Raw genomic sequence first — 27,106 nt, 5'->3', positions numbered from 1 at the left:
GGTTGAGAAAAGGTTGAGATAAGGTGGAGAAAAGGTGGAGAATAAGTGGAGAAAAAGTGGAGAAAAAGTGGAGAAAAAGTGGAGAAAAAGTGGAGAAAAAGTGGAGAAAAAGTGGAGAAAAAGTGGAGAAAAAGTGGAGAAAAAGTGGAGAAAAAAGTGGAGAAAAAGTGGAGAAAAAGTGGAGAAAAAGTGGAGAAAAAAGTGGAGAAAAAAGTGGAGAAAAAAGTGGAGAAAAAGTGGAGAAAAAGTGGAGAAAAAGTGGAGAAAAAGTGGAGAAAAAGTGGAGAAAAAAGTGGAGAAAAAAGTGGAGAAAAAAGTGGAGAAAAAGTGGAGAAAGTGGAGAAAAAGTGGAGAAAAAGTGGAGAAAAAGTGGAGAAAAAGTGGAGAAAAAGTGGAGAAAAAGTGGAGAAAAAGTGGAGAAAAAGTGGAGAAAAAGTGGAGAAAAAGTTGAGAAAAAAGTGGAGAAAAAGTGGAGAAAAAAGTGGAGAAAAAGTGGAGAAAAAGTGGAGAAAAAGTGGAGAAAAAGTGGAGAAAAAGTGGAGAAAAAGTGGAGCACGCTTTGGTGCCTTTCATGTGGCACTAAGGGGTGCTTAGCTTTGTATTTAGCCAAAAAAATGAAAAAAAAAAATGACGTAGGGTTCCCCCTAGTTTTGTAGCCAGCTAGGGTAAAGCAGACGGCTGCAGCCTGCAGACCACAGCTGGCAACCTCACCTTGGCTGGTAATCCAAAACTGAGGGCACCCCACGCTGTTATTTTAAATTAAATAAATAATTTAAAAAAAAAAAAACACGTAGGGGTCCCCCAAAATTGGATCACCAGCCAAGGTAAAGCAGACAGCTGGGGCCTGATATTCTCAGACTAGGGAGGTCCATGGTTATTGGACTCTCCCCAGCCTAAAAATAGCAGGCCGCAGCCGCCCCAGAAGTGGCGCATCCATTAGATGCGCCAATCCTGGTGCTTCGCCCCAGCTCATCCCGCGCCCTGGTGCGGTGGCAAACGGGGTAATATATGGGGTTAATACCAGATGTGTAATGTCACCTGGCATCAAGCCCTGGGGTTGGTGATGTCAGGCGTCTATCAGATACCCGACATCACCAACCCAGTCAGTAATAAAAAAAAATAGACGACAAACACATTTTTATTTGAAAAAACACTCCCCAAAACATTCCCTCTTTAACCAATTTATTAGAATGAAAAACAAATCCAGGTCTGCTGTAATCCAAGGGGTTGCCATGACGATCCACACTGTCCCAGTCAATGAAGAGCAGGATGTTCCCCATTGGCTGGGAGAGCAGTGCAGTGACCTGAGCTAACATCAATGGGTCAGCCCAGGTCACTGCAGGGCATGACAAGTGCTGCTGTCAGCGAGGTACATTACCTGCGCTGATCTCCAGCACACTGACAGCACCTGTCACTGAGTTCAATGACCGGCGCCTTCACAGCAAGTCTCGCGAGAGGTCCGTGACGTCACCGCTAGTCAGTCTCGGGTCGGAAGCGAGAGGTGATGTGACAAGCGGCGGCCATGGAGGACAGTGACAGCGCTGAGGTCGGGATGGCGGGACTTCATCACCGCAGGCAGGGCCGGCTCCAGGTTTTTGTGGGCCCCGGGCGGAAGAGTCCCAGTGGGCCCCATAAACACGGAGACACACACACATACACAGATACATACACGTACATATACATATTTAAAGACAAACTCACAAAAATACATATAAACAGACAAATCTATACAGTCATATACACTGACATACATAGATACACATCATACATGCATACATACAGAGACACACACTGCTATGCTGCATGCATACATACATACATACAGACACACACATACTGCTCTGCTGCATACATACATATAGACAGACACACACACTGCTCTGCTACATACATACATATAGACAGACACACACATACTGCTCTGCTGCATACATACATACAGACACACACTGCTCTGCTGCATACATACATACAGACACACACACACACTGCTCTGCTGCATACATACATACAGACAGACACGCATACTGCTCTGCTGCATACATACATGCATACATACAGACACGCATACTGCTCTGCTGCATACATACATGCATACATACAGACACGCATACTGCTCTGCTGCATACATACATGCATACATACAGACAGACACGCATATTGCTCTGCTGCATATATATATATACATACATACAGACACGCATACTACTCTGCTACATATATACATACATACATACAGACACGCATACTGCTCTGCTGCATACATACATACATACAGACACGCATACTGCTCTGCTGCATACATACAGACAGACACGCATATTGCTCTGCTGCATATATATATATATACATACAGACACGCATACTACTCTGCTACATATATACATACATACAGACACGCATACTGCTCTGCTGCATACATACATGCATACATACAGACACGCATACTGCTCTGCTGCATACATACATGCATACATACAGACACGTATACTGCTCTGCTGCATACATACATGCATACATACAGACAGACACGCATATTGCTCTGCTGCATATATATATACATAAATACAGACACGCATACTGCTCTGCTGCATACATACATGCATACATACAGACACGCATACTGCTCTGCTGCATACATACATACAGACACGTATACTGCTCTGCTGCATACATACATGCATACATACAGACACGCATACTGCTCTGCTGCATACATACATGCATACATACAGACACGTATACTGCTCTGCTGCATACATACATGCATACATACAGACACGCATACTGCTCTGCTGCATATATACATACATATAGACACGCATACTGCTCTGCTGCATATATACATACATATAGACACGCATATTGCTCTGCTGCATATATATATATACATACATACAGACACGCATACTGCTCTGCTGCATACATACATGCATACATACAGACACGTATACTGCTCTGCTGCATACATACATGCATACATACAGACACGTATACTGCTCTGCTGCATACATACATGCATACATACAGACAGACATGCATATTGCTCTGCTGCATATATATATACATACATATAGACACGCATACTGCTCTGCTGCATATATACATACATATAGACACGCATACTGCTCTGCTGCATACATACATGCATACATACAGACAGACACGCATATTGCTCTGCTGCATATATATATACATACATACAGACACGCATACTGCTCTGCTGCATATATACATACATATAGACACGCATACTGCTCTGCTGCATATATACATACATATAGACACGCATATTGCTCTGCTGCATATATACATACATATAGACACGCATACTGCTCTGCTGCATATATACATACATATAGTCACGCATACTGCTCTGCTGCATATATATATACATATAGACACGCATACTGCTCTGCTGCATATATATATACATACATACAGACACGCATACTGCTCTGCTGCATATATACATACATATAGACACGCATACTGCTCTGCTGCATATATACATACATATAGACACGCATACTGCTCTGCTGCATATATACATACATATAGTCACGCATACTGCTCTGCTGCATATATACATACATATAGACACGCATACTGCTCTGCTGCATATATACACACATATAGACACGCATACTGCTCTGCTGCATATATACATACATATAGACACGCATACTGCTCTGCTGCATATATACATACATATAGACACGCATACTGCTCTGCTGCATATATACATACATATAGACACGCATACTGCTCTGCTGCATATATACATACATATAGACACGCATACTGCTCTGCTGCATATATACATACATATAGACACGCATACTGCTCTGCTGCATATATACATACATATAGACACGCATACTGCTCTGCTGCATATATACATACATACAAACACACACCTTGCTCTGCGGGGCCCACACACGCGGCTCCGGGGGTCACACACACGGCTCTGCGGGGCCCACACACGCGGCTCCGGGGGCCACACACACGGCTCCGGGGGCCACACACACGGCTCTGCGGGGCCCACACACGCGGCTCCGGGGGCCACACACACGGCTCTGCGGGGCCCACACACGCACGGGGGACAGGGAGGGGCGGGGAGGGAGTGATGTCCCACATACTGATCAGGTCACGGTGCAGATGGGGCCCACACAGCGCCGGAGGGAAGCGATGTGCTGGGGGTCGCTGGCTGGCACTGTGACTCCTTCATCTGTGCGACCGAGCAGGACGCCGGGCGGTAGCTCCGCCCACAGATGATGCTCAATGAAGGAGAACACACCCTTAAAGGGCCGGCAGCCACAGTTTCCAGTGCCAAGGACGGACCGACCGCAGGTAAGCCGAGCGAGACCGTGTGTGTGTGTGTGTGTGTGTGTGTGTGTGTGTGTGTGTATGTGTGTGTATGTATGTATGTGTATATGCCGCGGGCAGGAGGGGGCGGAGCGAGCTGAGCGGGGAAGTGTCGGCTTCCTGCACGTAACTAGGATAAACATCGGGTTACTAACCAAAGCGCTTTGCTTGGATACCCGATGTTTATCTTGGTTACCAGCTTGTGGCAGGCTGCCAGCGATGGCTCCTGCACACTGTAGCTGTAAAAAGCCCTGCTTTTTGCTGCTAGAACCGTTCTCGAACGTTTCTAGAACTACCGAGCTTTTAGCAAAAAGCTCGAGTTCTAGTTCGATCTCGAACAGCCCAAAAATCACTCGAGCCTAGAACTGGAGAACCGCGAACCGCGCTCAACTCTAGTTAGGAAGTTAGAAATGTTTAAAGTTAATGAGCAATTTCTCATTTTTACAATAAAATTTACAAAACCTTTTTTTAAAGGGAGCACATCATATTTGAAGGGATTTTGAGATGCCTAGGTGACAGAAAGTACCCAAAAGTAAACTGCACCCCTCACTGTACTTAAAACCACATCAAGAAGTTTATTAACCCTTCAGCTCCTTCACAGGGACTAAAGAGATGTGGAAAGAGAAAATAAAAATTACATTTTACCTAAAAATGTGACAAATCAGGAGGTCATTATTTGACCTCCTGCTGTCATGGCAACCATCGGGCAGCAGTGTTCACTTGGTGGGGTCCCGATCAAGCAAGAGGGAACCCACTCCCTTTCCCAACCTTCTAAAAGCAACAATCGCTATAGATCACAGATTTAGAGTGGTGATACCGGCAGCACCCCTGGCTGTGACAGCTGAAGCTCTGCAATCATTTAAGCTGTATTCCTGGTGTCAATAGTCTGTGCACAGCTCCTATGACTGCACAATCGCCAGGACGTACCAGTAGGTCTATTTGCGGGAATGCACTGCAAAATAAATTGTACCGGTATATCTAATGTCAGGAAGGAGTTAATAAATCATGAAGTAAGGGTGGTTCTGTTTTACATTGTAAGTGGTCTTAAAGGCCCCATTAATATGTCCATAATATTTCTCGTAAGCAAAAAAGGTAATGTTCTCCTATACATTACAACGTAAACTACAGACAGAACATGGGTTAGACACTGATGCGGTCCATGTTTTTCACGGACCCAAAAACTAGTAAGGGAAATTTCGATCAGAGACTCATATTAAGGATGGATATGTGCCAGTGATTTTTTTGTAGATTATCAAGTATAAAAAAATACAGATGTGAACAGCCAAAGACAATAATGGTTAGATCTTTTTTCTATGACATAAGCCAAAACACGTTACTCACGGACATTTGAATGAGCCCTTATCCAGTAGAGCTGATCTAGCCTGACTTGTGTAGAGACCACAGACACTATCCCAATGATAGTCAATACAAAGAATAAGTGTAAAGGAGAATACAGGAGAATACATTTCTTTTTACCATTTTGTGTGGTTCATCCTGGTGTTTATTAAGCTTCCAAATAAGAGAAATTATGCTCAGCACCTCCTGTAGAAGATGATGTGCTACAGGTTCAAGAGATTTTTCACAAACATCCCCCGTGGTCTGCTCAGGGGCCTCCTCAACCCAACACTCAATCAAAAGTGGAACAACAGCTTGAATAAACGCTTTCCAGTTGTACGAAGAGGAGAAAGATTTATCTGTGCTGGAAGCTCCGTTGGCCATCATCCTTAATAATAGAAGAAAAGAAGTTAGCACAACTCAAAACAAATCTAAGATTATCAGCATAAAATAGCGTTCAAAATAATAGCAAACCAGTATAACAAACCAGATTATTCAGTGTCTTTGGTATAAATTATATTACCGCATGTCGAACAATTTAACAGTAGTAGATTCTTAGAAAACCACCAGACTCATCATTCATGATCTGCAGGTGTTGGAGTCTGTGTATTTGAATAATTAATTAATTGAAAGGGGGTGAGTTCAATATAATAGCAGTGTGGAGACACATTAGTGAGCTCAATCATTCTGTGATGAAACAGGTATGAATCAGGTGGCCCTTAGGGTATGTACGCACTTTGCGTTCTGTGCAGTACGGAAAACAACGCACCATCTAAAACTCTAAACACTGAGAAAAAAAAAATGCATGTAAAAACACATGCATTTTGGATGCATGTTTTTCAGTGCAGTCCCATGGCAATTGAGCTCTGTTACATGCCCGCTGACAGCAGACAGTCGCGCGATGAGAATGACTAATGAACTTCATCCAACTTCATTGTCATATCGCGGCTCTGTCTGTGTCGTGACCTGATTAGCGGTCACCCGTGAAGGACTCACCTTCAGTCACCCTGAGTGACTGAAGTGAGCAGCGCGATCAGCGTTGCCGTCACTCAGGTTACCCGCGGCCAGCTGGAGTCCTCCACCCAAGACCGCAACTCACCTGTGACATCATCGCTGATCACACAGCTCACTTCAGTCACTCGGGCAACTTGCTGTCACAGTTGGAGGATCCAGCGGTGGCCACGGGTAACCTGACTGACGTCATCGCTGATCGTGCGGCTCACTTCAGTTGCTGCGTGGAGCTGACAGAGCGGTCTGGTCTGTGACAGCTCCTGTCAGCTTCATGTAGCAGAGCTGATAGCGTCGTGGGACGTCGTGTGGATTACGCCGGACCTGGATGGGTATTTGGGGGTTAATAAAAAGTGGTGAAAGAGGGTGGGGTTTTTTTGTCTTTTATTCCAAATAAAGGATTTTTTCGGGTGTGTGTGTTTATTTTTCTTTAACTTACAGATTAATAATGGAAGGTATCTCGGGGAGACGCCTGCCACGATTAACCTAGGACTTAATGGCAGCTATGGGATGCTGCCATTAACTCCTTATTACCCCGATTGCAACGCACCAGGGCAATTCGGGATGAGCCAGGTAGAGTCCCGGGACTGTCGCATCTAATGGATGCGGCAATTCCAGGCGGCTGTTGGCTGATATTGTTAAATAGAGGGATAAAGCTGGGCTCGACTGAATACAAGTAGAGAGGTGCTTGAGGGAAATAGGGGTTTCAAATATTATAGCAAATCCCAAGCACACAAATGGAAATGACACAAAGATAATGCAACAGTGATTTATTTAGACTAGCTGCAGAAAGAATCGCCACTACCAAGACAGAGCAAAACCAACGTTTTGGCCGGTGTGGGCCTTTATCAAGGATTTGTGTGTCATGAAACATGCGTCCGGGGACTGCGATGGACGTGCGGCGTCTTAGTATCAGCAGAAAATGGCAATAGCCAGGGTGGTGTGGATAAGAGATAGAGTAGAGGAAAAATTGCCTTGAGGCAGCCAGGAGTGGGTACAGGGTCCCAGAGGACAATAATGTCAGCAGGGCAGTGTGTCTATTGCCATTTTCTGCTGATACTACGACTCCGCACGTCCATCGCAGTCCCGGACGTTTTCTGTACCATCCTATGCATGTTTTCATGACACACAAATCCTTGATAAAGGCCCACACCGGCCGAAACGTTTGTTTTGCTCTGTCTTGATAGTGGCGATTCTTTCTGTATCTAGTCTAAATAAATCACTTTTGCATTATCTTTTTGTCATTTCCATTTGTGTGCTTGGGATTTGCTATAATGGCTGATATTGTTAGGCTGGGGGGCTCCCCATAACATGGAGCTCCCCATTCTGAGAATACCAGCCTTCAACAGTGTGGCTTTACCCTAGCTGGTATCAAAATTAGGGGGACCGCACGTCTTTTTTTTAAATTATTTATTTTACTGCACGATATAGACCCACCCACCGGCAGCTGTGATTGGTTGCAGTGAGACAACCGTCACTCAGAGTGGGGGTGTGTCTGACTGTAACCAATCGTGGGCGAGGAAAGCAGGGAATACGAGATTGAATAATGAGCGGCCGGCATTTTAAAAAAAGGAAAAGCCGCCAGAGCTTTGTGACAGCCGTGCAGCGCCGCGCTGGTGATCGGAGATCGGTGAGTATGAGAGAGGGGGGAGACCGACTGACGGACAGAGAGAGGGACAGAGAGAGACAGACAGAGCGACCAACTGACAGAAAGAGACCGACAGACAGAAAGATTGACCGATATCCACAGAGATGTCAAAAAAGCATGCGGAACACAACAAAAATGCAGTCCAAGTGCATTTTGGTTGCGTTTTGCCTCACATCATTGATTTGAATGGGTGGAGACTGCAGCTACAACCAGGGCTGTGGAGTCTGTAAGTCAAACCTTCGACTCCAACTCCTCAATTTCCCTTGCACCGACTCCCACATATGTTGCTTATATTTAAGTGAAAAATTTATTGTAGTACAATGTGATCAGACATTAAATCATTTTTATGATACAATAATCAAGATATTTAGATAGAGCATAAAATATATTTATTGGAATACAACTTTAGAACACAAAAACTGTAATAAAATTGTAAATATGTTAAACAATATGTAATATACAGTAGATTACATATATATCTTGTGTGTGCATGTATAATATATATTTCATATTGTATTACATATTTACAATTTATTACAGTTTGTGTTCTAAAGTTGTATTCCAATAAATATATTTTATGTTCTAAATATCTAGATTATTGTATCATAAAAATGATTAAATGTCTGATGTTCACATTGTACTACAATACATTTTTCACTTAAATAGAAGCAATATACTAAATATTATTTAGTATGTTTTTGTTGAAAACTGTTTTTTGCCAATTCATAGTGTTATATATAACACTATGTAATATACTATTACATAGTGTTATATACAACACTATGAATTGGCAAAAAACAGTTTTCAACAAAAATATACTAAATAAAATTTGTGCAGTCTATGAATTTGTTCTAAGAAATAGAATTGCTTCCATCAGATCCTCCATCATAGATTACCTCAAATCTGACCTAATTATTTTAAGGCTAGAGAACAACCTCTCTACACTAACTTGGGTTGAAGGCAAAGCCGTAACCACATGGGCAACATCTCTAACAATTTCCGGCTATGAAGGAATTGCCTCATGCACAGTCAGTTTTGATGAACGGTTGAATTTTTCTATTTCTTTGAGAGCAAGTTAAAAATTTTACTGAAATCTGGTCAATCTGCTGCTATAGGAGACGGAGTGAAATCTTTTTCCTTGCGGCAACACTTTGCTGCTCCATGTCATCCAAATACTTGTCAAAGTTAAATTCCTCATCTGATGAGGATGAAGATATGGCTGCAGTAGCACTGTCAGGACCCAAGTCCTCTTCCAGTTGGCAGTCCTGTAGCTGCTCATCCTAACTGCTACCTCACTCAAAGCTTCTTTTCCTTTAGTAAGCTGTTGATCATCAAGCAGTATATGATGACTTGGGTCCACATAAACAGCTGCCAGAAGAATTTTATTTTCCAATAGCTGTGTGTCTCTCCGTTTCATTGACGCAAAAATGCCATCTGCGAGTAAACCTTCTCTTTGGGACAGGCAAAATAGCATGTTCTTCCACTCCCTTATGAAAATGCCAGGAGTTAAATCCTCAGCTTGTAATTTTTAAGTCACGGTAAATGGGTGATTAAGCAATTCCTTCAATTCAGCCACCTGTGTCCATTGACCTTTATTTAAGGTTACTTGAGGGTTCACCATATCTATAAGAAACGATTTTAGTTCAAGCAATCGCTCAGTCATTTAATAAGTGCTGCCTCACCGAGTGGGTTGATCAACAATTGCCCCTTTGCCAGCATGTCTCTTCAAGATGGAATCAATTTTGGCGGCAATAACCAACTTCCTCACTTTTCCAAATCAGATCTCCAGCATGTCCGCCCAGTTCCACACATCCGGCTTTTCGCCGGTTTAGCAGATGTGGTGCACTCCAGTACAGTACGATACAGTACAGTAGAAGCTCCATAACTTCCGGGTCACATGCTCCGGTCACATGAAAGCATGTGACCGTCGTTTGTCGCGCTACCATTGTACTGTATACACTGTACTGAAGTGCGCCGCATTCGCCAAACTAGCGAAAAGACGGATGTGTGAAATCGGGGTCTCTCTTGCAGACTCTCTCTTATTGCCAGCTGAAGTGTGTGCACAACACAGTGCATGTGATGAATATGAAAGTTTTTCAAGCAGCTTCAACAAGATCATCTAATCGCACTTAGAATACTGTGTACAATTCTGGTCACCGATATATAAGAAGGACATAGCTGAACTGGAGAGGGTGCAGAGAAGAGCCACCAAGATTATTAGAGGAATGGGGGGGCTGCAATACCAAGACAGGTTATTAAACTTGGGGTTATTTAGTCTGGAAAAACGAAGGCTTAGGGGAGATCTAATCACAATGTATAAATATATGAGGGGACAGTACAGAGACCTTTCCAAAGATCTATTTACACCTAGGCCTGCGACTGGAACACGGGGGCATCCGCTACGTCTTGAGGAAAGAAGGTTTAATCATAATCACAGACGAGGATTCTTTACTTTACGAGCAGTGAGACTATGGAACTCTCTGCCGCATGATGTTGTAATGAGTGATTCACTACTAACATTTAAGCAGAGACTGGACGCCTTTCTTGAAAAATTTAATATAACCAGTTATGTATATTAAATTTTATGACAGGGTATTGATCCAGGGAACTAGTCTGATTGCCGGATGTGGAGTCAGGAAGGAAATTTTTTCCCCATTGGAACTTGTTTGCCACATTGGGGTTTTTTTGCCTTCCTCTGGATCAACATGTTAGGCTACGGGTTGAACTAGATGGACTTAGAGTCTCCCTTCAACCTTAAAAACTATGATACTATGATAATCCTAAAGTATCATTTTGCTGTTCTTCTGTTGTAATATCTGTTTGTTCGTCAGTTACATGAAAAGCATTGTGGCCTTCCATCTCAAACATACTGAATCATACATTTTCTTCTAGCTGTTGTTCATTACTCTCATTCATCAGTTTAATTGTACTTCTGTTTGAAGCATTGTCCGTTACAATAGCAAAAACCTGTTCTTTTTTGCGTTCCTAATCTTGCAGAACTGTTTCCACTAAGGCCTGGAGAAACTGGCTGATGTGATGAGCTTTACTATCTTTTGCTGCAAGTGTCTTACTATCAATTTCTTTCTTGTCACAAACATATCGAACATTGATGGAAAAATAATTCAGTGAAATGCAGTGACTCTGGGCATCCCAGCAAAGGCAATGGGTTTCAAGATAGGACATGCAGACACAGCGTTTTGTGAGGATCCTCACAAAGAATGAGCATGTCATTTTGTGTGGTGTTTTTCTAATCTGCTTTTGCTATTGAAAGCATTATTTATGAGCTCAAAAACCTTTCAGGTGATGCGTTTTTTTTAAAAAGCTGATCTGCTTTTGCAGCTGAAAAACGTATCCACAAAAAACGCAGCAAAAACGGTGTGTGTGAATGTAGCCTTAGATCAGGAATAGTACAGCCCTTTATAGGACATTTCATAAGTTTCCCAAATTCCTATGAAAACATTTTCATCATACTCTGCATTGCACTACTGTACCCAATTTATTATATATTTTAGGAGTCGGTGCATTTTATACCGACTCCACCAAAATGAGCTCCGACTCAGACTCCACGACTCCGACTCCACAGCCCTGGCTACAACGCAAAAAGAAAGGGACATGCTTTTTTTTCTGCAGCGATTTTTGGCATCCAAAACGCTGCGTTTAAAAACGCAGCGAGCGCACTGAATTTTCAGACTTCTCATAGACTTTGCTGGGGAAGCAGAACGCATGCAATTTGGCACTGAAACGCTGCAGTTCAAAACGCAACGTTAGCACATAGCCTTATTTAAGGGTGAAGGCAGGCCAGGTTGGTTGTACATGCATTTCTCCTTGAAAGCATCCTGAGAAATATGGGTCATTCAAGACATTGTTCAAAAGAACAGCATACTTTGCTTAAAAAGTTGATTTGAGAGGGTAAAACTTATAAACAAGTGCAGACATCTGTTCAGCTAAAATGATCTCCAATGCTTTAAAATGGAAAGCAAAAACAGAGACGTGGATGAAAATGTAAGACGACCATTCGAATGGATGGAAGAATAGCCAGAATGGCAAAGGCTCAGCCAATGATCAGCTCCAGGATGATCTAAAAGAAGCAAGAACTGTGGAAAAAAGAAGCGCAATAGGGTCTTACCCGAGTAAAATACGGGGTGATAAGAGCAGATACACTCACCGAATCGAGTTGTGAGAGTCACAACTACTATGCACGCATGATAATCCAGGTGAACGGCAGCAGCACCCAGGATGGCAGATAACGGAGAGTAGTAGAGTAGGGCTTTCAAAGCCGCGCCAATGACCGCTATGACCGATTGTAAGATTAATGTTACTTTTTATTTACATATTCAGGTCAACGCGTTTCTGGAGTCTCTGCTCCCTTCCTCAGGACATACAGGAAAAAGTACATCAAATCATTTGTATTTTGGATTTGATGTACTTTTCCTGTATGTCCTGAGGAAGGGAGCAGAGACTCCAGAAACGCGTTGACCTGAATATGTAAATAAAAAGTAACATTAATCTTACAAATCGGTCATAGCGGTCATTGGCGTGGCTTTGAAAGCCCTACTCTACTACTCTCCGTTACCAGGATGATCAAAGACAGTCTCAAGTTACCTACGAGTACTGTAACAGAAGACACCTGTGTGAAGGTAATCTATTAGCAAGAAGTCCTCGCAAAGTCCCACTGTTAACAAAAAGACATATACTGAAGCGGATGCAATTTGCCAAAGAGCACATCAATTGGCCTAAAGAGATATGGAGAAACATTTTGTGGAACGATAAAAGCAAAATTGTTTTGTTTTTTTTCCTGAGTCCAGACAGTTCGTCAGACGACCCCCAAAGTCTGAATTCAAGCCACAGTACACTCTGAAGCATGGTGGTGCAAGTATCATGATATATGGGCATGTTTCTCTTACTATGATGCCGGGCCTATTTACCGCATACCAGGGATCATAGACCAGTTTAAATATATCAAAATACTTGAAGGGGAAATGCCCTTGAAATGGGTGTTTTAACCCCTTCACGACCGCGGGCAGTAAAGTTATGTCCTATTTTAACGTGACTTAACGACCAGGGACGTAACTTTACTGCCTAAAGTTCATTTGATTGCCGTGGCCATAGCAACGGCTTTCAACTGATGTCCCCTGCTGTTTCTTACAGCAGGGGACCTTTGCTTGACCCCAGGGGGGGGTGGCATCCCACCCCCCATCGACGATCGATGTGATTGGCTGTTCAAATCTGAACCGCCAACCACATCGTTCGCACGGATATCGGCAAAAATAATGCCTGAATTAGTGCGATACTGTGAGATCCAGCTATGAGGTGCCGCAGCAGCTACAGGACATCATAGCTGGACCTCAACCATGTCGCCCCCAGCCCCTGCAGCAATGATTGGAGCGATCGTGCTATGACGCGCAATTGCTCCAATCAGTGTGAAGTGGGGCGGTCTGATCTGCAGGTGGCCGCCCTCCCCAGGCCTGTGCTGGTCTGGGAAGCCCTCCCCCAACATGTCTGCAGCTTGCACTGGCTGGTACTTGTGGTACCATGCCGCCGCCGCTGACGTCACCGCTTCTGCTCCACATGAGTATTGTGCTCACCTTGCAGCCCCTGCGCGCTCCCGCGATGGCCCCTGCGCGCTCCCGTGATGGCCCCTGCCCCCCGACATCCCGATCTGCTCCCCCTGCGATCTGCCTGCCTCCTCTGTGATCTCTATTCTGCTTCCTTCCTTCTGCCTCTGCTTCTCTCCTACCCCCTCTGCTCTCCCCCACCCCCCCCCTCTGCTCTCACGCCGACGTCTTTTTACCTGCCTTCACCGGGTCGTCCGAGGTCTTCACTGGCCCGATCACATCTGCCTCCATCACTGGGTCCTTCCTGGGTATTCTGCTGATCTGTCCAACGTCCTGCCTGCTGCTCCTGTAAACTGTCTATCTCGCTGCCTTCTGTTCCTCCTGCAGTTCTTCTGGTCAGTGATCCTCCTGCTAATCCTCTGGGTACTGTGAGTATAACTTTTTTTTTCTGTATCCCCTGTCCATTTTTACACCTCATCCGTCCGTGCGTCCCGCCGAGCGCTGATTAGGGATGCACATAACGTATCTGCATCCGTGGTCAATTTTTGGCATGACTTTCCCGTATCCCCGACGCTTTTTGCATCTCATGAGACCGTGCGTCCTGCAGCGGTCGATCAGTGCACCACGTCTGTGCGCTTGAAAAGTCAAATGGCGTTCCTTCTCTTCTGAGCCCCGCCATGCGCCAAATTACTTTCCACCACATATGAGGTATCTGTGTACGCAGGAACAATTGGGAAAAATTGCACAATACGTTTTATGGCGCAGTTTTTCCTGATACCGTTGTAAAAAAAAAAAAAAGCTACCTGGTTGATGCAAAAATGTTGTGGTAAAAAAAAAAAAATAATAATTTTCACGGTTCAACGTTATCAACTTCTGTGGAGCCCCTGGTGGTACAAGAGGCTCACCAAACATCTAGAGAAATTCCTTGAGGGGTCTAGTTCCAAAATGGGGTAATTTGTGGGAGAGCTCCACTGTTTAGGCACCACACCATAGGAGGTCTCCAAACGTGACATGTCATCCACTTGATGATTCCAACCAATTTTGCTGTCAAATGGTGCTCCTTCTCTTCTGAGCCCCGCCATGCGCCCAAACAAATACTTTCCACCACATATGAGGTATCTGTGTACTCAGGAGAAATTGCACAATACGTTTTATGGTGCATTTTTTCCTGATACCCTAGTGAAAAAAAAGCTACCTGGTTCAAGTAACAGTTTTGGGGTGAGAAAAAAAAAAAATTTTATTCATGGCTCAACATTATCAACTTCTGTGGAGCCCCTTGGGGCTCGCTAAGCATCTAGATAAACTCCTTGAGGGGTCTAGTTTCCAAAATGGGGTCACTTGTGGGGGACCTCCACTGTTTAGGCACCATATGGGGTTTCCAAACGTGACATGGCGTCTGCTAATGATTCCAACCAATTTTGCTGTCAAATGGTGCCCCTTCTCTTCTGAGCCCCGCCATGCGCCCAAACAATTACTTTCCACCACATATGAGGTATCGTCGTACTCAGGAAAAAATGCACTATAAATTTCATGGTGCTTTTTTTTCCTGACAGCCTTGTGAAAGAAAACGCTACCTAGTTGAAGCAACAGTTTTGTGGTAAAAAAAAAAAAATTTTTCTTTTCACACCTCAACATTATAAACTTCTGTGAAGCCCCCAGGTGTTCAAAGTGCTCACCAAACATCTAGAAAAAAATATTTGAGGGTTCTAATTTCCAAAATGAGGTCACTTGTGGGGGAGCTCCATTGTTTAGGCACCTCGACATGGCGTCCGCTAATGAGTGCAGCTAATTTTGCACTCAAAAATTCAAATGGCGATCCTTGCCTTCCGAGCCCTGCCGTGTGTCCAAACATTTGATTTCCACCACATATGAGGTATCTGCGTACTCAGGAGAAAGTGCACAATACATTTTATGGTGCATTTTTTTCCTGATACCCTTGTAAAAAAAAAGCTACCTAGTTGAAGCGACAGTTTTGCGGTAAAAAAATTTTTTTTCTTTTCACGGCTCAACGTTATAAACTTCTGTATAGCCTCCAGGGGTTCAAAGTGCTCACCAAACATCTAGAAAAATTATTTGAGGGCTCTAGTTTCCAAAATGGGGTCACTTGTGGGGGAGCTCCATTGTTTAGGTACCTCAGGGGGGGGGTCTTCAAACCCGACATGGCATCCGCTAACGAGTGCAGCTAATTTTGCGTCCAAAAATTCAAATGGCGCACCTTGCTTTCCGAGCTCTGCCGTGCGCCCAAACAATTGATTTTTACCACATATGGGGTATCAGCGTACTCAGGAGAAAATGCACAATAAATTTTATGGTGCACTTTCTCTTTTCTCCCTTGTGAAAATGAAAATGTTATGGCTAAAGTAACATTTTTGTGTTAAAAAGTAAAATTTTCATTTTTCCTTCCACATTGCTTCCTGTGAAGCACCTAAAGGGTTAATAAACTTCTTGGATGTGGTTTTGAGCAGCGTGAGGGGTGTAGTTTTTAGAATGGGGTCACGTTTGGGTATTTTCTGTCACCTAGGCCTCTCAAAGTCACTTCACATGTGATGTGGTGCCTAAAAAAATTATTTTCTAAATTTTGTTGGAAAAATGAGAAATTGCTGATGAACTTTGACCCCTTTTAACTTCCTAACGAAAAAAAAATTTGCTTCGAAAACTGCGCTGATGTAAAGTAGACAAGTGGGAAATTTTATTTATAGAATAGTATATAATTATAGAAAATTAAATAAAATATGTAAAAAGCAAATTAAGTTAGCTAAGTTTGAGACAGAGAGACTCATTGCGAGAGAAAGTAAAAATAATCCTAAAATATTCTTTAACTACATAAACAGTAAAAAACTGAAAAGCGATAGTGTTGGCCCCCTTAAAAATAGTCTTGGTGAAATGGTGGAAGGGGATGAGGGTAAAGCCAACCTGCTGAATGACTTTTTTTCTACGGTTTTTATACAAGAAAATGCCATGGCAGATGACATGACCAGTGATACCATAAATTCACCCTTGAATATTACCTGCTTAACCCAGCAGGAAGTACGCCGCCGCCTCGAAATCACTAAGGTTGACAAATCTCCGGGCCCGGATGGCATACACCCCAGAGTACTACAGGAATTGAGTTCTGTGATAGATAGACCATTATTTTTAATCTTCTCAGATTCCTTAATAACAGGGTCGGTACCGCAGGACTGGCGCATAGCAAATGTGGTGCCAATATTCAAAAAGGGGACAAAAACTGAGCCGGGAAATTATAGGCCGGTAAGTTTAACCTCTACGGTTGGTAAAATCCTTGAGGGTTTCTTGAGAGATGCTATACTGGAGTATCTCAAGAAAAATAACCTTATGACAGAGTATCAACATGGGTTTATGAGGGATCGATCCTGTCAAACTAATTTGATCAGCTTCTATGAAGAGGTAAGTTCAAGCCTGGACCAGGGAAATGCAGTGGATGTTGTGTATATGGACTTTTCAAAAGCTTTTGATACGGTGCCACACAAAAGGTTGGTACATAAAATGAGAATAATGGGGATAGGGGAAAATATGTGGAACTGGGTTAAAAACTGGCTCAGTGATAGGAAACAAAGGGTGGTTATTAATGGTACGTACTCGGACTGGGTCTCAGTTCATAGTGGGGTACCACAGGGGTCAGTATTGGGCCCGCTTCTTTTCAACATATTTATAAATGACCTTGTTGGGGGCATGCGGAGTAGAATTTCAATATTTGCAGATGATACTAAACTCTGCAGGGTAATCAATACAGAGGAGGATAATTTTATATTACAGGGAGATTTATGTAAATTGGAGGATTGGGCTGAGAAGTGGCAATTGAAGTTTAATGTAGATAAATGTAAGGTCATGCACTTGGGTAGAGGAAATAACATTTATGATTATGTACTTAATTGTAGAACACTGGGTAAAACAGACACAGAAAAAGACTTGGGTGTATGGGTGGATGGTAAACTTCACTTTAGTGGACAGTGTCAGGCAGCTGCTGCCAGGGCTAATAAAATAATGGGATGTATTAAAAGAGGTATAAGTGTTCATGAAAAAAAAATATAGTTCTACCTCTGTACAAGTCACTAGTGCGACCGCACGTAGAATACTGTGTACAATTCTGGTCACCGATATATAAGAAGGACATAGCTGAACTGGAGAGGGTGCAGAGAAGAGCCACCAAGATTATTAGAGGAATGGGTGGGCTGCAATACCAAGACAGGTTATTAAACTTGGGGTTATTTAGTCTGGAAAAACGAAGGCTTAGGGGAGATCTAATCACAATGTATAAATATATGAGGGGACAGTACAGAGACCTTTCCAAAGATCTATTTACACCTAGGCCTGCGACTGGAACACGGGGGCATCCGCTACGTCTTGAGGAAAGAAGGTTTAATCATAATCACAGACGAGGATTCTTTACTGTACGAGCAGTGAGACTATGGAACTCTCTGCCGCATGATGTTGTAATGAGTGATTCACTACTAACATTTAAGCAGAGCCTGGACGCCTTTCTTGAAAAATTTAATATAACCAGTTATGTATATTAGATTTTATGACAGGGTATTGATCCAGGGAACTAGTCTGATTGCCGGATGTGGAGTCAGGAAGGAAATTTTTTCCCCATTGGAACTTGTTTGCCACATTGGGGTTTTTTGCCTTCCTCTGGATCAACATGTTAGGCTACGGGTTGAACTAGATGGACTTAGAGTCTCCCTTCAACCTTAAAACTATGATACTATGATACTATGATTTAGTAACTATTTTGTGTGACATATCTCAGATTTATAGGCATAAATTTTCAAAGTTTGAAAATTGCGAAATTTTCGCAAAATTTCCTAAATTTTCACAAATAAACGTAAAAAATGTCGTCCAAAATTTACCACTGACATGAAGTACAATATGCCACGAAAAAACAATCTCAGAATCGCCAGGATCCGTTGAAGCGTTCCAGAGTTGTAACCTGTCAAAGTGACACTGGTCAGAATTGCAAAAAATGGCCCGGTCATTAGGGTGTTTTAGTGGCCGGTTGTTAAGGGGTTAAGAAGACAATGACCCTAAACACGCTAGTAAACGAGCAAAATCTTGGTTCCAGTCCAACGAAATTGAGGTTATGGAATGACCAGCCCAATCCCCGGACCTCAATTCAATAGAACACTTGTGGGGTAACAAAAAAATGTTGTTTCTGAGGCAAATCCAACAAATGCAAATAAACTGTGGGATGCAGTCAAAGCACCCTGTGCTGGAATAAGAGTTGACAGGTGCAAGACGTTTGTTGACTTTATGCAACATAGATGTAAAGTGGTTCTAAAAAACTGTGGTATACAGCTAAATATTAGGTAAGGGTGCTTTCACACCAGCGTTTTTTTTTCCAGTTGGCAAAAAAACGCATATGACCGGATCCTTTACAAATGCATTGTCATTTCAATGCGTTTGCAATGGAATTGCGGGAATATGCGGTGACTTGCGGTTGCGTGCGGCACACACTGGATCCGTTGTTTTGCGGTATTTTACAGAGTTTCAAAAAGGCTACTTGTTGCGTTTTTTACCTCAGTCAAAATACTGCAGCTCAATGGATCTGATGCATTGCAGCAGTACCTGCAATGTAGTTCAATGGGCGCCAGATCGTGCTCTACCGGAAGTCCCCGAATCCTGATAGACATGATCCTGTTTTATGTACTGAGCATGCCCAGAAAGCAGCCTGGCATGGTCAGTACAGAAATCTCTCTCTGGCCGCTTTCAGACGTTCGTGTTTTATCAGGTACAAGCCACACGCATGGTTATGGTCATACGTGTGACAGTACTGGAGAAAACATGTGTATGAAATAAAAATGTTCTATATTCACCTGTATCCAGCGATGCTGTCTTCAGCTCTGCTGCCTCTCGCTCCTGACCACCGCTCATTAAACTCTCTGAATATTCACTGCCCGAGGATCTGGAAGCAGGAGCATAGCGGGGCCAGCGCCGGAACAGCATCACGGGGGGACAGGTGAGTATACAGCAAGCAGTGTGTGTGCAGTGACGTCCAGGAGGTTATTGGAGTTCCCAATGAACTCAGATGACATCCTGATGACACCCCCGCGACATCCGCGCTACAGCTGGTGTCAGGACGGTAACTTCACGGGTTCATCAGAGTTCATTGAGAACTCTGATGAATCCCCGATACTGGCCCCACGATGCTCCGGCTTCCAGGTCCTCACTGCGCACACACACAGCTGAGTTCGGCCACGACTGGAGTCAGCTGATCTTAACTCATCTGACCTTACAGCCCGCACACGCTGCGATGGATGAAGCGGGACACAAAACAAGTAATCGGCTGACACTGGAGTTAGCTGATCTCAACTCAGCTGAGCTCCTGACCACACAGCCCGCACACGGTCACACGTGATCGGCTGCAGGCAGTGACTGCTGTTAACCTGCATCCATCGCAGCATGTGCGGGCTATGAGATCAGGAGTTCAGCTGACTCACGATCAGCTGACTCCAGTGCCGGCCGATAAATTGTGTCCCGCTGCAGAAGGATCCGATAAAATAATTGCGGTTGCATGCGTTGCACATTTAATCCACAAGATCTGGTCATATGCAGTTTGCGTTTTTTTGCCGACCGGCAAAAAAACGGTGTTGTGCAAGCACCCTTAGTGAGTCACAGGAATGCTCAATCCCAAATAAAAAGGACAGATTTTAAGTAAGTATGTAAAGACAAATGCAGACACTGCTATTTATTTTTGAACAGTCCAATGTTCATGTTTTGTTATTTTCTGTAAAGTAGTTTAAGGGAACCAAATCACCAGGACTTTCATATATAATCTAAAGCCAGTGCTGTACTATCAGGCTGTACATACCTGTAGTGGTCACCTGAGAGGTTTAGATTTTGAAATCCAAGAGAGTAAAGTTTATAAAATTAGCTGCTTGTTGAGTGACAGCACCAAAGGAGCAAATAATCTTGAAGAAAATTCATAGTTATCCCCTCCCTCTGTTAGAATTAGCATAAGTATTATGGTTGTGGCTAAATCCCAGTGGGCAGAAAGACCTGTGGACATGATGGTCTTGGTTATTGGGCATGGTGATGTTTCCTCCCGTCCACCATACTGATGCAAGAGGGGCTTCGTCCCCCCCCTGCATCCCACCGCCCCCCCCCCCAGACCCCCGATTCTATTATAATCAACTCTATGCCCATGTGGACTTAGAAAATTAATGTATCTTTGTGATATCAGCTATATCGGCGGAGGGGCCGCCTGTCCTAGTCACATGAGTAAGACGTCAGCAGAGGTCCCTCTGGGATTTAGACATTACCTAAGTATTATACAAACGATTCACTTTGTCTCTTGCAGGACCTGTGTTGTGATCCAGTGACCGAGGAGAATCAGAAAAAGAGCAATAACTCGGAAACCCAGAAAATAACCAGAATGGCTGGAACCTTAGCAGGCTGCAGACCTAATACTGACACACAAGTTGAAGTAGCCGTGGGACGAGCCTACGATCACCTAGTCATCTCGACACAGCCGGAGAACTAAATACACTAAGAGAGAAATGTAGAAGAGCTAATCTGTCTCAGAGTAGTCCTTAAAGATATAGATAGCCCCCCACATGTAAAGATTACAGTGATATAGGACAACACAATACGTAACTAGAGAACAAAATCAGCAAAGATGAGGCCAAAAACTTTCTGCATAGGAAAGAACAGGAAAGAGCACTGACTGCAGCCGTAATAACCCTAATACCTGCACGCCTGACATGGAGAAATACTGACCCTAAACAGGCTCTCCCCCGCTATAATCAGTACTCTGGTGTTACTGGGATCCAAGAAAAACATTGATATAGAGAGGGAACTGAATATTGTACCAACCATGACAAAACACAATACATAACAGAACATGGAGCAAGGTACACAGATACTCCCAGCAGGGAATAATCCAATTCCACCAGGAACTACACACAGGTAAAAATCACAAGAAAGTGAAAACCATAAGCAAAAAGGTACAAAACCAACTTAACTGAGAGGAGTTCTGGTAGACACAGAGAACAGGACTGGGTTCAGGAAGTCCTTAGAAAACAGGAAATACAATTGAGCACCGGCAAGGAACAAAAGGAAGCTACATAGTTATTTAGGCCGAAACCAAATGGCCTGATTGCAAATCCTACTCAGCTGTCCAGTTCCCACTCAGCAAGTCAACTGCATTACCAGCACTGACCACAAGAGGGAGCCCCAAACTGGAATCTAATTCAAATGTATTCACAACAGACCTGTGTGAGGTCATACCCCTGTGACCAGAAGGGGTGGGGCCTTAGCCAACAAAGACAGATATTAGGTCACATGGGTATGACCTCACACAGGTCCTGCAAGAGACAAAGTGAATTGTTTGTATAATACTTATGCCTAATTCTAACAGAGGGAGAGGATAACTCGAAATACCCCACCGAAGAAATTATCTGCTCCTTTGCTGCTGTCACTCAACAAGCAGCTAATTTTATAAACTTTACTTTCTTGGGTTTCAAAACATATACATCCGAGCTGACCACTACAGGTATGTATAGAATCAGCCTGATGGTGCCAGTATAGCATTGGCTTTAGTGTTATGATCCGTAACCATGGAAGATCTTAACCAAGAATCTGCAAAAACATTAGTGCATGCCCTCATCATCTCCCGCCTCGACTACTGCAACCTCCTGCTCTCTGGCCTCCCTTCCAACACTCTTGCACCCCTCCAATCTATCCTAAACTCTGCAGCCCGCTTAATCCACCTCTCCCCTCGCTACTCCCCAGCCTCGCCACTCTGCCAATCCCTTCACTGGCTTCCCATCGCCCAACGACTCCAGTTCAAAACATTAACCATGACATACAAAGCCATGCACAACCTGTCTCCTCCCTACATCTGTGACCTAGTCTCCCGGTACCTACCTGCACGCAACCTTAGATCCTCACAAGATCTCCTTCTCTGCTCCTCTCTTATCTCCTCTTCCCACAATCGTGTACAAGATTTCTCCCGTGCATCCCCCATACTCTGGAACGCTCTACCTCAGCACATCAGACTCTCCACGACCGTGGAAAGCTTCAAGAGGAACCTCAAGACCCACCTCTTCCAACAAGCCTACAACCTACAATAGCCTTCAGCCCAGTAGACCACTGCGCAACCAGCTCTGTCCTCACCTATTGTACCATCACCCATTCCCTGTAGACTGTGAGCCCTCGCGGGCAGGGTCCTCTCTCCTCCTATACCAGTCTGTCTTGTACTGTTAATGATTGTTGTACGTATACCCTCTTTCACTTGTAAAGCGCCATGGAATAAATGGCGCTATAATAATAAATAATAATAATAATAATAATAATAATAATAATAATAATAATAATAATAGATCATTGGCAAAAAAGGTGACAAGAGCATTGGTAACTAATCTGGCCGCTATCCCCTTACTAACCATCAAAACTAGAAGTAGCTGAGGGGTGAACTAACATCCTATGCACCGCGAACCCAGCCGGAGAACTAGCTATCCAAAAGGAAGGAAAGATGAATAACTCTCTGCCTCAGAAATAGACCACAAAGGTATACCAAGCCCCCCACATTCAAAGACTATGGTGATATAGGAAAACAATACACAGATGGATGATAGGATTATCAAAGGTGAAGCCCCATTGACTAAATAGGAAAAGATATGAAAGGGGCTGATGGTGGCCAGAGAAAAACCCTACCAAACCCAAATACCTGATAATACAAAAAGGCCCTCAGATCGCACGATCTGAACTCCGTCCTAGATCAGGTGCTCTTGTTAAACCAATGAACAGAAAGCAGGAACCATTACAAATTCAGAAAGCAACAAACACATGGACTTATAGCAGCAATACTCCAAACATAGCTGCAGGGAGCTTCCCAGCTAAGCAACAGAGAGGGAAGACTCCTGCATGCAAATAAACTGACAACCACAGAAAATGACAAACCCAGATAAGAACAAAAGAACAAAACAACATAAACAACACAGGACTTATCTGGGGTAGATGTCGTCTGGAGAAAGATAAGAAGGCTGTTAAACTAAAGAACAAATGACAACCGGCTCAGACTGCTAGCAGACCAAGGTTTAAATAGGCAGAAAGTTAGCAATGGAAACTCCCATTGCTCCAGCACACCTGGTCTCTGTTCAAACCATTCCTGGCCACAAGAGGGAGCCTCACAGCAGCAAAAGCATAACTGACATTCACAACACTTTAGGTTATATACGAAAATCCTGGTGATTGGTTCGCTTTAAAATTTAAATTTCTGTGCATGTTTTGATTTAGAAAACCGTGTGCAATGTTCCCAATGCATAGAAATAAAAACTATTACAAAATATTACTAACTCATGTTTCTGTACAGACTGCTATTATTTTTAAACACAACTGTTTCCTCAGTCCTATAGAACAAGGTTAAGAAAAAAAAAACAACAATAAAATATAGATTCATAGAATGCTTCAGCAGCAGCCCATGTGAGTAGCAGATTAAAGCATTGCTGACATCTAATCCATCCCACAAAGATTTTCTTTAGTTTTTCAGTAGATTATATGGTAAAATAAAGGGGTTGTCCATAACTATAATATTGAGCTAAATTTAAGATAAAGTTATTAATATCGTATTATAGGAACACAGCAACCAGCACCAAGTATACTGTAGTGTAAGGAGCCGAAACAAAACAGCTCGGTACACTCTGTGGTCTTGAGAACTGCAGCAAAGCTCCCATTTAGTAGTATAGAAGCTGAGTGGCTTTACAAGAAAATGGCTAGAACACAGTGCACAGACCTTCGGAGTTTCGGCTTCGTGCACTGAACTTCTGCCATCCTTAGGACCAGCTAACAGTTGATTGCTGGGAATACCAGATCAGATATTGGTTATCTATCCTTCGAATAGGACATCAATATAATAGTCTTTGTCAACCCCTTTTAATTGTGCCAAAAAGACTTCTACTGCAAAAAATAAATTGAACTGAAATGTCTGCAGCAGTGGGATGTGGATCATAGAAATAGATGCCAATGACTGGCTTCAATGGTCTTCTGTTAAAGTTAGGCTATGTACACACGTTGCGTTTTAGTTATGCGTTTACGCGTTTTAAACTGCAGCGTAAACGCATGCGTTCTGCGTCCCCAGCAATGTTAGTTACTTAGGTTGAAAAAAGACCTAGGTCCATCTAGTTCAACCTTCCTCCACCAGTTCTACATTTGGTCACTGTCATTTATAACCAACAATGTTGTGTGTACTGAGGAAATCATCCAGCCCTTTTTTAAAAGCTGTTATAGTATCTGCCATTACCACTTGTGATAGAGCAGTCAGACTGTGGAATGCCTTAACTGTAAAGAACCCTTTCCTATTTAGCTGCCGGAATCGCTTTTCTTCCACTCGCAGTTAGTGTCCCCTGGTCCTTAGTATTGTCTTGGAAGAAATAAGTCATGTGCCAGTCCTTTTTATTGACCACACATGTATTTATACATATAAATGAGATCTCCTCTGAGATGTCTTTTTTCTAAGCTAAACATATCTAACTTTTTCAACCTCTCATCATATGTGAGGCCTTCCATTCCTTGTAGTAGTCTAGTTATCCGCCTTTGAACTTCTGAATGTCCTTTTTAAAATGTGGAGCCCAAAACTGATTCCTATATTCCAGATGTGGCCTTACAAGTGATTTATAGAGGGGTAACAATACGTTGGGATCACGGGATCTAATCTCTCTTTTTATACACCCTAAAATCTTGTTTGCTGTAGCAGCCGCTGCCTGACATTGAGTGCTGCTGCTCAGCTTATTTGTAATGAGAATACCCAAGTCCTTCTCCTGTTCTGTAGTCCCGAGTTTACTTCCATTTAATGTATACGCAGTTATAGGATTACTCTGTCCTAGGTGCATTACTTTACATTCATCAACATTAAATCTCATTTGCAGAGTATCTGCCCATTCTGACATCTTATCCAGATCTTTTTGTAATAGTGTACTATCAAGGTCAGTTGTTTTTTTGTTTTTTTAAACCAAATTTTTATTTCTTTTCTTGCAATGGTAAAATAGGGTACAGAATGAAGAAAATAAGGGTCAACAAATCAAAAGATCAAATAACAGTCTCTACAATTTATCGATCAAATATTTGTCACGGTCATCAAATTTTCTCCTTCCTCTTCTTCGTCAATGTATATTTCCATTATTCAGTCTCCGCTACCCACCTTCAGCATTCCTTGATAACTTGTTACAAACATTACTTGTAAACACTATCCCTCCCATTCCCTCCTCCCCTCTCCATGCAACACAACCCAGAATTTGGCCAACTATACTTTCAGCTCGCACAGGGACCCTGACAGGTCTTCCTTCATGTACCATTCCGTAGACACAAATGTGGACATTATTTGTATTGTTTCTTCTCTAGAACATATAACGCTTATGAACTTTCTCCATTTACTGAAAAATTTTGCTGTCATCCTTTCTTTACACCTCTCCACCATCACCTTCTCCAACATGAGCGTTTTTTTTCAATTGATTAACAAGTTCTTCTTTTGTTGGTATTTCCTTCACCAGCCACTTCTGAAGAATAGCCCTTTTACTTATCATTGCTATATCATGGAAAATATTCGGTAACTTGTCTCCCCCTTTCTCTCCTCCTCCCGATGCTGATAGTGAAATAACCAGACCATTGGATCTAACTACATTTCTATTCCAGATTTTCCTCACTACCCCTTGGACTTGTTTCCAAAATCTTTCAATCCTTTCGCACGGACATATCACATGATATAGATCTGTTTTTTCCGTACCACAATTTGGACAACTCATCATCTTCTCTGGATGTCTTGCATTCAGTATATTAAATCCATAGATAGCTCTATGTATGATCCTGAATTGGGCATCTCTTAAGTTCTCATTCACAATCTTCTTTCTCATCACCATCCAACCATTCAAAATCTCCTCCACTTCTTGATCTCCCAACTGCTTTGCCCACCCTTCCAACATTCTTCCTGATATGTTAGGAACTAACACTTCTCTCATATTTCCATAAAGACTTGATATATTTGTGGTATGGATGTCCCTTAAAATGATCGCATCCATCTGATTTGCCTCATATTCGTTATTTATGTTGTATAGTTTCTTCATTATCCCTTGTTTCACCTGTTCAAACTGGAGAGTCTGGAATGGGCGCAAGTCATACTTTGCTCTCAACTCCTCACACGTCATCCATCTCCGTTCTGTATCATGCATCAGGTTTTTTAGAG

At 43.0% G+C, this 27,106-nt stretch overlaps 1 protein-coding gene across 4 annotated transcripts in view; it reads right to left on the bottom strand.

Moving 5' to 3' along the window:
• TEX10 (testis expressed 10) overlaps positions 1-27,106 on the bottom strand; it is a 1,039,320-nt gene that overhangs the window by 916,448 nt on the left and 95,766 nt on the right. For 3 of the 4 annotated variants that reach the window (XM_075314985.1, XM_075314986.1, XM_075314988.1), the window contains exon 3: positions 5,845-6,091. The exons of the other annotated variant lie outside the window; for it this stretch is intronic. In XM_075314985.1, the coding sequence (XP_075171100.1) occupies positions 5,845-6,091 (247 nt within the window). The remainder of the gene's footprint in view (positions 1-5,844; positions 6,092-27,106) is intronic. 4 annotated transcript variants of the gene reach the window in all.

The sequence above is a fragment of the Anomaloglossus baeobatrachus genome, chromosome 6 (genome assembly GCF_048569485.1).
Source record: "Anomaloglossus baeobatrachus isolate aAnoBae1 chromosome 6, aAnoBae1.hap1, whole genome shotgun sequence".
Classification (NCBI taxonomy): Eukaryota; Metazoa; Chordata; class Amphibia; order Anura; family Aromobatidae; genus Anomaloglossus; species Anomaloglossus baeobatrachus.
The sequence above is the reverse complement of the archived record's forward strand: the minus strand, read 5'-3'. Positions and strand labels throughout refer to the sequence as shown.